The 14,487-nt window shown below is 47.9% G+C and overlaps 1 protein-coding gene across 17 annotated transcripts in view; it reads left to right on the plus strand.

The window, feature by feature from the left end:
- The window catches only part of MYT1 (myelin transcription factor 1), an 80,753-nt gene extending 68,283 nt beyond the window's left edge, over nucleotides 1-12,470 (plus strand). For 15 of the 17 annotated variants that reach the window (XM_078372205.1, XM_035299171.3, XM_078372201.1 and 12 more), the window contains 4 exons: nucleotides 128-271; nucleotides 700-4,468; nucleotides 5,999-6,169; nucleotides 7,696-12,470. In XM_078372205.1, the coding sequence (XP_078228331.1) occupies nucleotides 128-271; nucleotides 700-840 (285 nt within the window). In that variant the 3' untranslated portion in view covers nucleotides 841-4,468; nucleotides 5,999-6,169; nucleotides 7,696-12,470. Of the gene's footprint in view, nucleotides 1-127; nucleotides 272-699; nucleotides 4,469-5,998; nucleotides 6,170-7,695 lie in introns of those variants that run through there. The other 2 variants (XM_035299178.3, XM_078372209.1) reach the window with 1 other exon arrangement.
- Nucleotides 12,471-14,487: the final 2,017 nt, after the last annotated feature.

Genomic DNA, 14,487 nt, shown 5'->3' on the forward strand with positions numbered 1-14,487 from the left:
GCCCTGCCTCTTCCCCCACCCGAGGGTTTTGCATTCTCCTGGAAGGTTGTGAGAGGCAGCCCAGAGAGAACCCCCAGGAGGATGGGGGCCAAGAACGGGTGGCACCTCAAATCTGTCTCTGGCACAGATCTCCTCCATGGAGAAGAACCTGAAGAACATTGAGGAGGAGAACAAACTCATTGAGGAGCAGAATGAAGCCCTGTTTCTGGAGCTGTCCGGCCTGAGCCAGGCTCTCATCCAAAGTCTCGCCAATATCCGCCTTCCACATATGGTAGGCAGCACACGGCCCTGTGGGCACCATGGCTACCCCCCAGGGTTTCTTCAGAAAGCAGTAGGGCAGGTCTCTCCCACCCCTCTGCCTCTGGGTCCCACCTTAGGGGTCCTGTGCCCTTGTGGAGATTCTCTCGACCCCGAATGGCCTGGGCAGGATGTTGGCTGTGGTGGCTTTAGCTCTCCTGAGTAGCTGATGAATCCAAAGCAAAATGGTGATTCCATCAGCAGAGAGGCTACTTCTGGGTTGGCTGCAGAGGGGAGTAGGCGTGGTTGTTTCAGCATGAGGACAGTGCAGCCAATGCTGTCTCTAGCTGGTATGGGCTTGTCTTGGGTCACGTGGGGACATAGGTCACACTCCCACATCAGGTTCTGTGGCATGGCGCCCACTGAATGGATGGGGCTTGCTAACCTGGTTCTGTTCTCTAGGAGCCAATCTGTGAACAGAATTTCGATGCCTATGTGAGCACCCTCACCGACATGTACTCCAACCAGGAGTGCTACCAGAACCCGGAGAACAAGGACCTCCTGGAGAGCATCAAGCAGGCTGTGAGGGGCATCCAGGTCTAGGCCAAGTGGTACCCAGGAGTTTCCCAGCGCTCCACACCATTTACCTCCCCTGCCCCACCCTGCACTGTGGGGATTCCCAACTCACAGTGACTACCTGTTTGTGGCCTGGTGTGGCCTCGGGCAGGTTTATCCAAAGGGATGCCTGGAAATTGGCTTCTCCCATGATGGTCCCTCTAGGCTTGGGGCCACGGCAGCCCCATCCTTGTGCATAGGGGCACTGAAGAATTACAAAGTAATTTATTTTTGTTTTCTGAACGAAATCTGAAGAGCAGCTCAAAGTCTCCAGTGGAAGCTCATGGACAAGGTTCTCAGGGAAGTTTTGGAGTTTGCAACCACAGTATTCCTTTGTCTGTCGAGGCTGGGAGGGTAACCGTGAGCGTGGTGGGCGGGTGATTTGAGTGGCATCTTGGCCTGGAGGATGTGCCCGGGGCAGTGTGTCTGTGCTCAGTGAGGCCCCTGAAGCAAGTGTGTTTTCTGTTTCCATTTAATTCGGTTTTGCGTTAAGGGTGGAACAAAGCTCTGTCCCTGAGGGAAAGTTAGGAATAGGCCTCCCAGAGGACACTCCAGACAGTTGGAAAGCATCGTAGCTGCTGTCAAGTCAAGGAATTTTAGCCTGGGAGACTCCTGAAAATCAGCCTGATGTCTGGGGGCAGCTGGTGCACTGAGGCTGTGCAGGTGTGTGTGGCCTTGGGTCACAGCTCCTACTGGGGCTGCAGCCTTTAGACCCTGGGTCTGGGCTCCAAGTCCAGGGATGACTCTGGCTTCTGTGCGTCCACCCAGGCCCCTGACCTATCACTGCCACATTATCCGGGCCGTGGCCAAGCTTGACCTCTGCATCCATGGTGATGGAGGTGGGGATGACATCATCAGGGTCAGAGGGTAAATTCCTAACAGGAGACCACCAAGGTTTCACTCCTTTTAGATCCATTCAATATGTGAAAAAAGGGTAAATTTTAATTTAATGTGTTAAAAACACAATATTGTTACTCTGTAAATAGAATCCAAGTCAATTGTGACTGCTATTCCAAGTTAGTATTTAAAAGTAGAGAGACTGCACTTCCTGGAAAAAATTAAAAAGTAGTTAGTTTAATTATTCTGTAAATTATTTAATTTTGTCAAGATGTAAGTATTTATATTCACAACCTCTTATGTTACCGTTTGCTATTTATTTAACATTTTTATTTATTAATTTTATACTATTTCAACTAGACCCCATACCAGGACACCATAAGAGGGGAAAAAAGTGAATTCAAAGCAAAAATAACTATTTGACTGTAATATAGGCCACAACAAAATCTTGATATAACTCCTAGTTATAATTTTGAGGCAACCAAGTTATTTTTTATATATTTTGTTATTTATTCTTTTAATAATGGAATTTTTTAAAAAAGTATTTTGTAACTGAGTAATTTTGATAATTTGGGGATTTTTTTTCCTCAGTCCAATGGAGAGAAAGACATTTTTGTTTTCTTTTTCCCTTTTGGGTTCCTTTTGTTTCAGGCACAGATAACAGCCAGTGGAATTCTGTATTTATGATTATTTAAGTGTAGCGCAGATGTGTATGCTTGGGCGTGTTTCTCATGTAGTGTTTGTGTGTCCGCTCTCGCGACGGAGCCTTGTGCTGAGGGAGTGCTGGCCGCCAGGCTCACAGGCTGTGCCACCAACCCTCCCTCCGACAGCTCCAATACTGTGACCCTCCTTCCTCAGGAAACGTGTTGAACCCACAGAACTCCGTGGTGTGTTTGCAGGGTGATTTCCTAATAAAAGTCCACTCTGACTGTGAGCCGGTCCTGTGGTCTGTGGGGAGGACATTGTCTCCGTTCCTGGTCAGCTCTGTTGTGCCCCCTTCTGGGAGTGCATGGGTAGGAGCGGGACCCTTCCATCTCTGGTCTCTCCTTGGTATCATAAGTGGGGCCCCCCTGCTGTCAGCTTAGCCAATATCTCCTTTTGAAACCACCCTCCCCCCGGCTTATGAGCATTTCTAGAAGATCTAAGTCACTCTGTCTTGCCTTTTCCCATATGACCAGTCATATGCAAATTGAAGTTTTTCCCAGGAGTCTTCTCCTAGGGTCAGGGAGAAAATGTTTTCCTGCTGAGGTTGTTAGACTTGGGGGTGTGGAACTGGGGCTGTTCTGGGCTATCTCTCCTGGCCAGAGGAGGAATCCATCAGTAGTAGGAAAGAGTTCGGACATCCTGGAGGAGGCAGAGCGGACAGTACAGGTGGACATGGAGGAAAAGAGAGCTCTCTGATATTGTTTTTAGAACTCATGGACCCAGCCATGCCTGAAGGCAGTCTACCCTTGAACTGCCCAGTTATGTAAAGCAATGGATTTTTTCAAGCTGGTATACAAGGTCAAAAAGCCAATGCAAACCAGTTTAAAAAAAAGTGACTTCTCCCCTTTTTCATTTTCATTCTTTAGTGACAGGAATGAAAGTGCCCAGAGTATGACTTGGACTGGGGCTTCTAGTCACATTTAACCTGAACTGTCAACATGCTTTTGACCTCCCTGGAATCTGGCCCCAGTGGTAGACCCGGAGCATCCATCTGACGTGCAAACAAGGGTCCATCTTCACTGACAAATTCTTAGAAATTCTGGACTCAGTTTCCACCCTCTGTTGTAGTCAGACAGGGTCCAGAACAGCTGTGGAGGACATTTGATCTGCCCTCAGGGCTCCAACTGCTGGCTGTGGGGGCCAGAGCAGGTGCCAGCACCCACTAGCAGGTTATGCAGAACCTGTGTGACTATGAGGAAGGGCTCCTGGGGGTCCCCTTTAGCAAGGCCCCATTTGTGACAGGCAGATCAGTGGCCTGGAGTTGTACCCCCTCATGTCAGCATGACAGATGCTGGGGTGGGTGTCAGCAAGATCGATTCTAAAGTGTCCCCTCATGGAAAGTCATTCTGGGGGCCTGAGAGCTGGCTGGAGAGGTGGGGGCTGTGATGTTCCTGCTAGGGGAGTCAGGCTGTTACCATGATGTTAGAAAGCTGCACAGTCCCACAGCCTGATAATGGCGTGAACTGGTCACCCCCAAGAAGATTCTCTCACTTTTTGCTTAGAAGCACTGGCTGAGCCACCAGCCTGCTGGGAGCTGGGAGAGAGTGTCTGGAGTCACAGGCATGTGCTCTCAGGATTTATTTTTCTCTGCTATCCCGCAGAGCCTCCTGTTTACCATCTCCAGAGGGTAAGCTCAAGGTTTCATCAAGAGGGAGGGAGTGTTGGCCTGGCTCTCTGAGTCTGGGTGGAGTTCTGGGGAAGGGCTCCCGAAACACTTTTCTACCAGTTGTCTTCTTGCATCTCCAACAGAATCTGGTGCTGCCAGTTCTTGTGGTTCTGAGATGTGGACTGTGTTGGTTCTGAACTTTCTATACTCTGGCTAGAGTTCAGTGTTTTGGGTCTCCTAGGCCATTTCTTTTACATCTGTGAGTTTTCTGGCTTCTAAATTGCATTGTTGTCTCCTCTTTCATCTCCAAGCTCTTGCCAATTTTTTCCTAAAATCTGTCATTTTAGCCAGGTTTAAGAGAGAACAAGGGTAAATGCACACGTATACCTGCTTTCCTTACCTGAATGGGTTTGCTGCAAGTTGATGAGCGCACGACTGTCTCCCTGCTGGGTCGACGTCACCCCGTGAGTAAGTAAAGTCTCAAGTTCAGGTGAGATTTTCTCCTATGAACCACTCTGCCCCCTGAAGCCAGTGGCCACTCAGAGGCTGCTAAAGACATGGATGTGGAGGGTGTCCTAACCGTCAGCCGACTGGGAATTGTGCAACAAAGGCCACCCATGCTCCCAGGGGTTATAGCCTCTGTGCCACTCTCTCTGCCATTCTTAAAATACGGAGGTAGAATGTGGGCCTCTCTAATAGAGCCTTAGTCTTCACAAGGGCACCCTTATCCATGATGGTGGACGGCCGGGCCAGGCAGCTGACCTTTGGTAGAGCTGTGCTCTGAGCCACTCTGGCCCTCACAGCACCCCAAGCCCACCCCACCTCCTGGCTGTTCCCATCGTCTCTGCCTCTCTGTCTTTCTCTTCATATCTACAGCATGCAGGTCTCCATGTATACTGACTTTTCTAAAGCCTGGCCCATCCTCTTCCAGCACCTTCTGTGGCTCCCTCATCCTCTCCCTCCACTGTATCTTCCCCCCACCTGCTTCTGTGCTCCGGCCTCTCCTCCTTCCTGATTTCCACCCTAGCCTGCAGCTGCCTTGGGGCTGTCCCAGCCTGTGTCTCAGTCCTTTTCTCCTCATTCCCAAGGCCAATGTCTGCTATGTGCAGAGAACTCCTGTACTGTCTCCCAATCCTTTCTTCCCTGGCTCTAGTACCTTTGCGGTCTGCACTTGGATGCTGCAGAGGAATCATGTCACATGGCTGGGTGACCACAACAGCCTGCCCACTACTCCCACCTGGCCCTCTCTGAGCCCAGCGAGGCCCGAAACCCCATCAGCCCCTGGTCTTCACTTACCCAGCTGAAGGTCACATGGCCATACGAGAGCTGCCAAGAGGGGCCACAACTGCCTGATGTGCCACATGAATGTGAATGCCTCTGTGGTGCACCCAGCTTGTGCTATGTGCCACCCCAGAGGGCAACCACAGAGCAGCCCTGACCAGGCAGGTGTACGAAGTGGGGGAAGAATGGATGCTTATTTTAGATCAGAATAAAGCCATGCAGGGATGTGTGTACAGCAGCACAGTCTGTGCCCTGCCCACCATGTGGATGTAGTGACTTTCCTGAGCTCCAAGGAGACCCTCCCAGTAACTCGTGTGACAGTTTCGCTGAGTTGTCTACTTGAGCTGATTGTAGCTCCTGAGAGCTGGCCACACCTGGCAGCCTCTTGAGCCAGCCTCTTGAGGGTCACACTGGGAGACCCATGAAGTTGGAGGCTGTGGTAGTCTCAGCCCTGCAGATCATCCCCGAGCACCCACCACTCCAGGGTGAGAAACCTTGCTGGAGGGGTAGAGGGTGCATGTGAAGCCGCCCTCCACCAGCATGGGAGCAGGAGGTTGAGCAGGAAACTGCAGCCAGCACTCCAGCACCCAGTGAACACTCCTCATGGGAGCCATTCGTCTCTGCTCATGGGGCACCTTTGGCCAAATTAGACACACTTTTGCCTATTTATTTCACACACTGTCAAAAGTGTTTTCCTTGTCTTTTATTCTGTCACAGCTCTCTCTGTAGAAGTTGTCAAAATAAGCAGAAGACAAACCTGGTAAGGTTTATGACTAAAGATGGTGAGGAGCCATGTGAGAACCAACCTGCTGCCTAGAAAAGACCAACCAGAAGTGCTGCAGGTTCTACCCTGTATCCCCTTGGGCCACTGCTTGGGACCCCTGATAGGTGGGTCATCTCAGACCCCATCAGGCACCAAATGTATAAGGGCTCCATTATGGCTTCCCTAACTCCCATCCCACGCAGAAGCCCTCCTTGGCTCAGGTATGAGCAGTTAAGGAGAAATAAAGACTGACCATTATTGAATCTTATCCCTTTCTACACATATGGGCTCCTTCTTCCTCTCAACCACCTGTGATACAGGCAATAGGATTGCCCCATCATGCAGATGAAGAAACCAAGGCCCTGGGAGGCCCAGAAGGCTGCTTAGCCTTCACATGGCTTGGCTGTGCAGCCAGGATTTGCCTGCAGGCCCTTAACTCCAGAGCTGGTGCCTTCACAACCACATGATGGTATCTGTAGCATATCCAGAAGAGTGGATCCTCACAGAGCAGTAGGATTCAGTGGGTAGCTAAGGGGCCAGAGGAGAAGAGGCTGCTCTGGTCCCTAGGCCAGTGGGAAGGGCAGGAGGCACCAGGAAGAATCTGCCTGGACAGGACGGGGAAAGACGGGAGCTCACAGCTGGGTTGCTCCAGTCTCAGGAGAGTTGGGAACCATCTGGGTCCCCAGTCAGGGTGCCTGAAGAGGAGGGCAGGGGAGGCCAGGTAGATGTCATTGCCTCTGGGGGCAATCTGACCATTGCTCAGGGCAGGTGGGACTGGCTGGAGACCACTAAGTCTCCTCGAAATGGAGGCAAATTCTCCAGCCTCATCTGCCTCAGTATTTGGTGAACAGAGCTACAGAGAAATCATGGAGGGAGAATGAGATACAATGGTGGTCAAGGGATGCCCCTTCTGAGGGGTTTAAACTTGACCTGAGGGAGGCGAGATCCAGCCCTGTGGGTGTCTGAGGCAGGGGCAGGGACCCTGGTGGGAGGGAGGAAGGGTGCCAGCCAGTGGGACTGGGCAAGGGGGGGAGGGGCAGAGGGAAGCATGATGGATGAGGGGCTTCAGCCACTGCCAGACTTTGACACTGAGTGAGATGCAAACACAGGGGACTTGGGGCAGTGGCGTGACCTTGCTGGTGAGTTTTCTGGTGTATTTGTCTGCTCAAGATCCCTAAGATAAGGGACTTGTAATACTAACCCTGGATGCCCAGGGCCAAGAGAGCCATCTGCCCTTGCAGGCAAACAGTGCTGTGTGGAGGGAGGGAGGGGGAGTCTAGGGCTGGCCTCAAGTCACTGGGGACATCTGGATGAGTGCTGAGACAGGGCAGGGGGCTCCATGTGGCATTTTCTCACCCAAATCCCAGCGCTGGGCTGCCTGTGGGAAGCTGACTTGGAGCTCGCTCTCCAGATAGTTGGCAACTGGGTACCTCTCCCTGTGCCTGGCACCCCTGCCTGCCACATAAAGCCATTCTGCAAAGGTGCACTTTGGTCCCAGATTCTGGGACATCCCTACATCTCCCATCTATATCAGCCACCCCTCTTGGCTTCGAGGTCTGCTCCTGGTGGGTTGCTGGCTACCTGATGTCTGACAACAGCTGCCAGCCTGGTTCAGAAGTGTTACCCAAGGCCCTCCTGTCTGCACCTCCAGGTCCAGCTGCAACCCACCTGGTGTCCAGGGAGTGAAAACATCCTCTTCTACCACCTCATCCTCACGACAAGTCTGGTCTACCACCTGTTGCAGAAAGACATTTCTTGGGGGGGGTCCCTCCATCTTCAAGGCCGACATCCACTCAAGCGTTCCTCTCCAGTTTTTCCTTTCACAATTCAGAAGAAGCAGTGAGGAGTGGGGAGTGGGGAGTGGTGCAAGAGCTGGCACAGGGGAGTTCCTGAGGGTGGCAGCAATGCCACCAAGAATGCTAGGTCCCACATTCTAGGAAGTGTGGGTGTCAACTCAAGGCATTCCCACCTCAGGTGTCTTGTGGACAGGGCTCTGGGCCCTGAGTGTGACACCTCTTCTCTGTGAGGACCTGTATTATACAGGGTCCCCAGAGAAACAGAACCAATGGGAATACGTATGTGTCTCCTACATAGACCCAGCAAAGTCGACATCGCAGACCTCTTCCCTATGCCTACATAAAGTGGTTTGTTTTAAGATAAGAAATAATTTTTAAGAATCATTTCCAACCGTTTTATACATGTGAATATATTTGAGTTCACCGGTATTTTCAAATCAACATCAAACTGCTGTCACCTGTGTGGCATGAATAGCAGAGAAGCCTTGACAGATGTCTGAAAACAGACCAGCTCATTCCACTCTCTGGCTATGGGGATTAACATGAGGAAGAACACCTTCTCCTTCCGGATGACCCAGTTTGTCTCCTCCCAAGAGAGCAGCTGTGCAGCAGTGACACCTGGTGGTAAATTCCTCATATCAGCCTCCACCCTGGCTCTTTGCATAGACTGGCCAGAGGCAAGAGCAACCAGGTGTAAGGCCATTCCTCAGGAATGCAGGCCTCCTACCCCTGAGGCCCTGACAAAGCCAATCTGTGTTTGATGCATCTGTGGGCAAGTATCTCAGAGGTCCAGGACACCCAGAGTGGGCATGAGACCCTGCTCCTCCACCGGACTGCAAAAAGCACCCAGAGGTGACGTTGGAAGAGTGGCAGGGAAGGGGCTGAGGTTGCAGGGTAGCTTCTGCAGAGCCTGTTCACATATTCACCCACTTCCCTTGTGAAAGCATTGCTTTCTGCTTAGGATGGGGGGAAAGCTCCTGGCACATCTTCCATCAGAGCTTCTTGTTCTGACTCCCCTTCATCTAGCCAGCCCTGACTCAGTCATCCCTGACCACCACCAAGTACTGAGCAGGGAAATGGTGAGGCAGCCACTGTCTGGTACTAAGGAGTTGAGCTCCTCAAGAATAGTGTGCTGCTGGCGCGGTGGCTCATGCCTGTAATCCAGCACTTTTGGAAGCTGAGGTGGGTGGATCACCTGAGGTCAGGAGTTCGAGACCAACCTTGTCAATATGGTGAAACCCTGTCTCTACTAAAAATACAAAAAAAAATTAGCCGGGCATGGTGGTGGGCACCCGTAATCCCAGCTGCTTGGGAAGCTGAGGCAGGAGAATCATTTGAACCTGGGAGGCAGCGATTGCAATGAGTGAGATTGGACTACTGCACTGCAGCCTGGGTCACAGAGTGAGACTTCATTAAAAAAAAATAAAGAGAATGGGGTGCTATTTGTAAAACCCTTAGAGGATAACAAAAAAAATTAAATTGTTGTCATTGCAAAAGCAACATTGCCCATCATACAAACAGATATAACAGAGGTAAATAAACTGAGAAGTTGTGTCCTTAGCCAGAGCTGATAGATACTAAGAAATTAACCTTACATATTTATTCATGGAGTTCTCATTTCCAGTGTTCTTTCTTAAATGTAGATCTACTCTTCCATCTGCTTCATCTGCTATCTGCCGGAAAAATTCCCTTTAATATTTCTCATTGTGTGGGTCTGCTACTGAATTCTTTTAGCTTTGTATGTCTGAGAAAAATCTTTCACTGTTTTAAACACATGACAATAGAGCAGTTTGAGGTTTACAGAAAATTTGGGCAGATGGTACAAAGAGTTCCCATAGACCCCTCTCCTGCACACAATTTTCCTTATTAGTAACATCTTGAATTACTATGGTATGTTGTAACAATTAATATATCAATATTGATGCATTGCTATTAACTAAAGTCTATAGTTCACATTAGGGTTCACTCGTTGTGTTGCAGTTACATGTTTTGTTGTTTCTTTTTTTTTTTTGGAGGCAGACTCAGGCTTTGTTACCCAGACTGGAGTGCAGTGGCACAATCTCTGCTCACTGTAGCTTCAACCTCCTGGCCTTAAGCTATCCTTCCTGCCTCAGCCTCTGGAGTAACTGGGTCTACAGGCCTGTGCCACCATCCCTAGCTAATTTTTTTTTTTTCGTAGCGATGAGGTCTCACTATGTTGCCAAGGCTGGTCTTGAACTCTTCCTGCCTCAGCCTCCTAAAGTGCATAAGCCACTGCACCTGGCTAGTTATATGGGTTTTGACAAACACATGATAACATGTATCCACCATTACAGTTTCATACAGAATAGTTTCAGAGCCCTAAAAATTCCTTTGTGCTCTGCCTGTTCATCTCTCCCTCTCCCTCCAACCCCAATCCCTGGCAACCACTGATCTTTTTACAGTTTCTACAGTTTTTGCTTTTCCTGAATGTCTTATCATTGGAATCATATAGTGTTAATATGTATCCTTTTCATTCTGGTTTCTTTCATTTAGCAATAAGCATTTAAGGTTCCTCCTTGTCTTTTCATGGCTCCAAGCTCATTCTTTTTATGATTGATTAATACTCCACTGATCAGCATGACGAGTTTGCTCATTAATTCACCGATTGAAGGACATCTTGATTGCTTCCAGTTTTTGGAAATTGTGAATACAGCTGTTATAAAAATTTATGTGCAACTTTTTGTGCGGACATAGTGGTTATTTGAGTAAATACCTAGGAGTGCAAATGCTGGGTCATAAGGTAAGACTTGTGTCTTTCATAGAGCAGAAGTTTTAATTTTAACAAAACCCACCTAACCAATTTTTACTTTCATGGATTGTGTGTGTGACTTGTCAAAAAAACCATCACTAATCCCAATGCCACCAGGAGTTTCTCCTATATTATCTTCTAGAACTTTATGTAAAAACTAGATCTGTGTCTAGTTTTTTGTTTTTTTGTTTGCATGTGGATGTTCAGTTGTCCCAGCATCATCTGTTGAAAAGACTATTCTTTCTCCACTTAATTGCTTTTGCTCCTTTGTCAAACAACAGTTGACTGATTTGTGTGTATTTCTGGACTTACTGTTACATTCCACTGATCCATTTGTCTCTTCTTTTGCCAACATCACAATGTCTCGATTATTGTAACTTCATAGTATGTCTCAAAATCTGGTTGCGTCAGTCCTCCAACTTTGTTCTTCTTCAGTATTGTGTTGGCTATTCTGGGTATTTTGTCTTTCTATGTAAACTTTAGAATCAGTTTGTTGATATCCATGAAATAACTTGCTGAGATTTTGACTGGCATTGCATTGAATCTCTAAATTAAGTTGTAAAGAGCTGATATCTTAGCACCACTGAGTTTTTCTATCCATGAACATGGAATATCTGTAAATATTGGCTTTAAATATTTGATTTATTTTCTGAGAGCTTTGTAGTTTTCCTCATATAGATCTTGTACTTTTTTTAAGGTTTATGCCTAAGCATCACATTTTTTGGTGTTATTGTAAACATTATTGCATTTTTAATTTCGAAGTCCAATTGTTCATTGCTGGTATATAGGAAAGCAATTTTGGCTTTTGTTTATTAACCTTACATAGTAGTCCCCCATCTATGGTTTTGCTTTCCATGTTTTTAGTTACCTGCAGTCAACCACAATTTAAAAATATTAATTTGAAAATTACAGAAATAATTTGTACATTTTAAATTGAGTGCTATTCTGAGTAGTGTGATGAAATATCGTGCCATCCTGCTCCATGCTGCAGAACAGTACATGAGTCACATTTCTGTTCTGCATACCCACACCATACACACTACCTGCCCATTAATCACTTAATAGCTGAGAGGCCACATTCATGCAACTTTTATTACAGTACATTGCTATAATTGTTCAATTTTATTAGTTACTGTTAATCTTTTGCTATGCCCAATTTATAAATTAAACTTTATCACAGATGATCCATATAGAGGAAAAAGCATAGTATATAAAGGATTTGATTCTATCCCTGGTTTTAAGCATTCCTATATGTACTACAGGGTCTGGTACAGATCCCTGACAGGGTCTTAGAACATATCCCCTAAGGATAAGGTAGGGGGGCACTACTAGATCCAGCAACTCTGCTGTAGTCACTTGTATTAGTTTCAGGAGTTTTTTTTGGTAGTATCTTCAGGATATAATATACAGTTTATCTTATCATCTGTGCACAAAGACAGTTTCATTTCTTCCTTCTAAATCTGTAAACCTTATTTTCATGTCTTATTGCATCAGCTAGGACTTCTATATGATCTTGAACAGAAGTAGTGAGAGGGGACATTCTTGCCTTATTGCTGTTCTTAAGGGGAAAAGGTCCACTTTCTCACCATTAAGTATGATATAAGCTGTTGGTTTTGCGTAGATGTTCTTTATCAAGTTGAGGAAGTGCCCCTCCATTACTAGCTGGCCGAGAATCTTTAACGTGAATGGGTATAGAGTTCCAGTTGGGGGTGATGAGAAAAATCTGGAGCTAGACAGTAGTGACGTTGGACAATAATGCAAATGTACTTCATACCACTGAACTGTACGCTTAAGAATGGTTACAATAATAAATGTTTTGTATATTTTACCATAATAAAAACTGTATTTTGAAGACAACAACACAACCTCCCATGTGTGGCTGTAGCCACTTGCTCCTCAGACACCCAGCCGCACCCCACCTCAAGCTCTTGCATGAGGCTCCTCCTGCAGAAACGACAAAGATGAGTGGACAGATGCAAGGGGATGGGCAAGGGGATACTGGAGACACATTCAGAAAACTCCCTGTAGATGTTATCTGTGAGGAGGCCAGGGCAGAGGGAGGCTCAGCTGTAGCTGGTAGAGGAGCTGGAGTCATTGCTACTAACTGGGAGAGGATACATAGATTTTGTGGGTGGCACAGTGACCCAATTATTTGTGCTTAGACAAAATTATGACATGGCCTTGGATCATGATGGTGCTCCTCCACAAGATTACTTATGTCCAATAGGAGACCACGTGGCCTTGATCTGAGCGCCAGGCCAGTTCCTGATGTCACGGTCCACTTTTCTCCTTGGAAGTCATGTTAGTACCTATTTCATGGAAATAAGCTATGTAGAGTGCTCAGTATGTACCTTATGAAGGGTTAATGCTATGAATGCTGATAGCAGTGGGAGCTGATATGGAGGTGAATGGAGGAAACACCTTGGAAAGCCACACGAGTCTGAAGGTGTGGCACGCCAGGTCTCGCTGACTCAGGCCTCCATTATGATTCCAGCATGGACTGAGTAGCCAGGTTTCACATCCAAAGCTGATCGAGCCACTGCCTTTATACAAAGGTTGGAATGTAACGAAGAGCCCACCAAGAGTTCTGCCTTGGCTTTTCCTGGGCCGTGAAGCATGACAAGATAATGAATGAATTCTTAACAGGACCCTTTTTAGTATTAAACAAATTTTACTGGGGTCTGAAGAAATTCCCCAAGCCTCCATAAACGAGTTTATTGGGGTCTAAAGGAACTCCCCATACCATAATGATTTAGCAGGAGACAAGATAAGGGCAATCACCCCAGCGCCTAGACCCACTTATATTAAGTAAATTTACTGAGGCTCCAGAAGAGGGTCTTCAGGACTTAGACCTTAGTTACAGATTAAAAGAAGTTAATCACTTACGTCTTTAGTTAGCTGAACGCACACTTACATGTAGACATATAGCTTAGAAGGTGTATAAGCTCTGGAAAACTTTGTAATTTTGAGTTGGTCCGGTGATAATTTCCAGGCCTTCTCCCTGTAACCAGTTGCAGAAATAAAACCTCTCTTACTCCCCAGTTCTTTGGCATCTTGTGTTATTGGGCCACAAGAAACAGCAGCCCGACCCTGTTTGGTCCGGGAACAAAGCGACTGTCTGAAGACAGCAGTGATGTGATCACACTGTTTCAGGAGGACCACTCGCCAGAGCCCAGGGGAGCGATGGGAAAGGTGGGGAGAGGTGGGGGAAGCTGGGGCAGGGTAAGGAGGGATTATGGGGGACGTGTCCCCTGGCAGTGGGAAGAGGGTCAAGGATGACTCCAGGGCTTCTGTAATTTGAAAAAGTCACAGATAACCACAGGCTCTCGGGTGGAAGGACGCTGAGAACCCCGTGAAGGTCATGAGGTGGTGGGCAACCTCAGGTCCATGGATCCAGTACCGTGGATCAACAAGAGAAGTGAGATCTCCGTGGGACCACATACGTGGTGAGGGCGCCGGCCTTTGGTTTCAAACTCTGCTCCTAAGTGGAGTTCCAGGGTCTGGGAGGAATGCGGGGCAGGAGGGAGGCCGGGACCGGAGACCCAGGCCCATTCCTCTGCAGCAGTGACGCTGGCACTTGCCGCACATACGAGGCTGTTTGCATGGCTGTCCTTGAAGAAAGGGTTCTGCAGCTAAAGCCCCATGTGAGGTTTGGGCAATGGGTTGTGTGAACCCAGAAAATCTGAGACAGGTCTCAGTTAATTCAGGAAGTTTGTTTTGCCAAGGTTGAGGACGCGCCATGACACAGCGTAGGGAAGTCCTGGCGACAGGTAAGCAGTGGTCAGGGTTAGGGGGACAGAAGACATCAACACGCAGCGCATTGGTTCGGTCCGGAAAGGCGGGACAACTTGAAGCAAAGGGGGAGGTTACGGATAGG

Source organism: Callithrix jacchus, chromosome 5 (assembly GCF_049354715.1).
Source record: "Callithrix jacchus isolate 240 chromosome 5, calJac240_pri, whole genome shotgun sequence".
Lineage (NCBI taxonomy): Eukaryota > Metazoa > Chordata > Mammalia > Primates > Cebidae > Callithrix > Callithrix jacchus.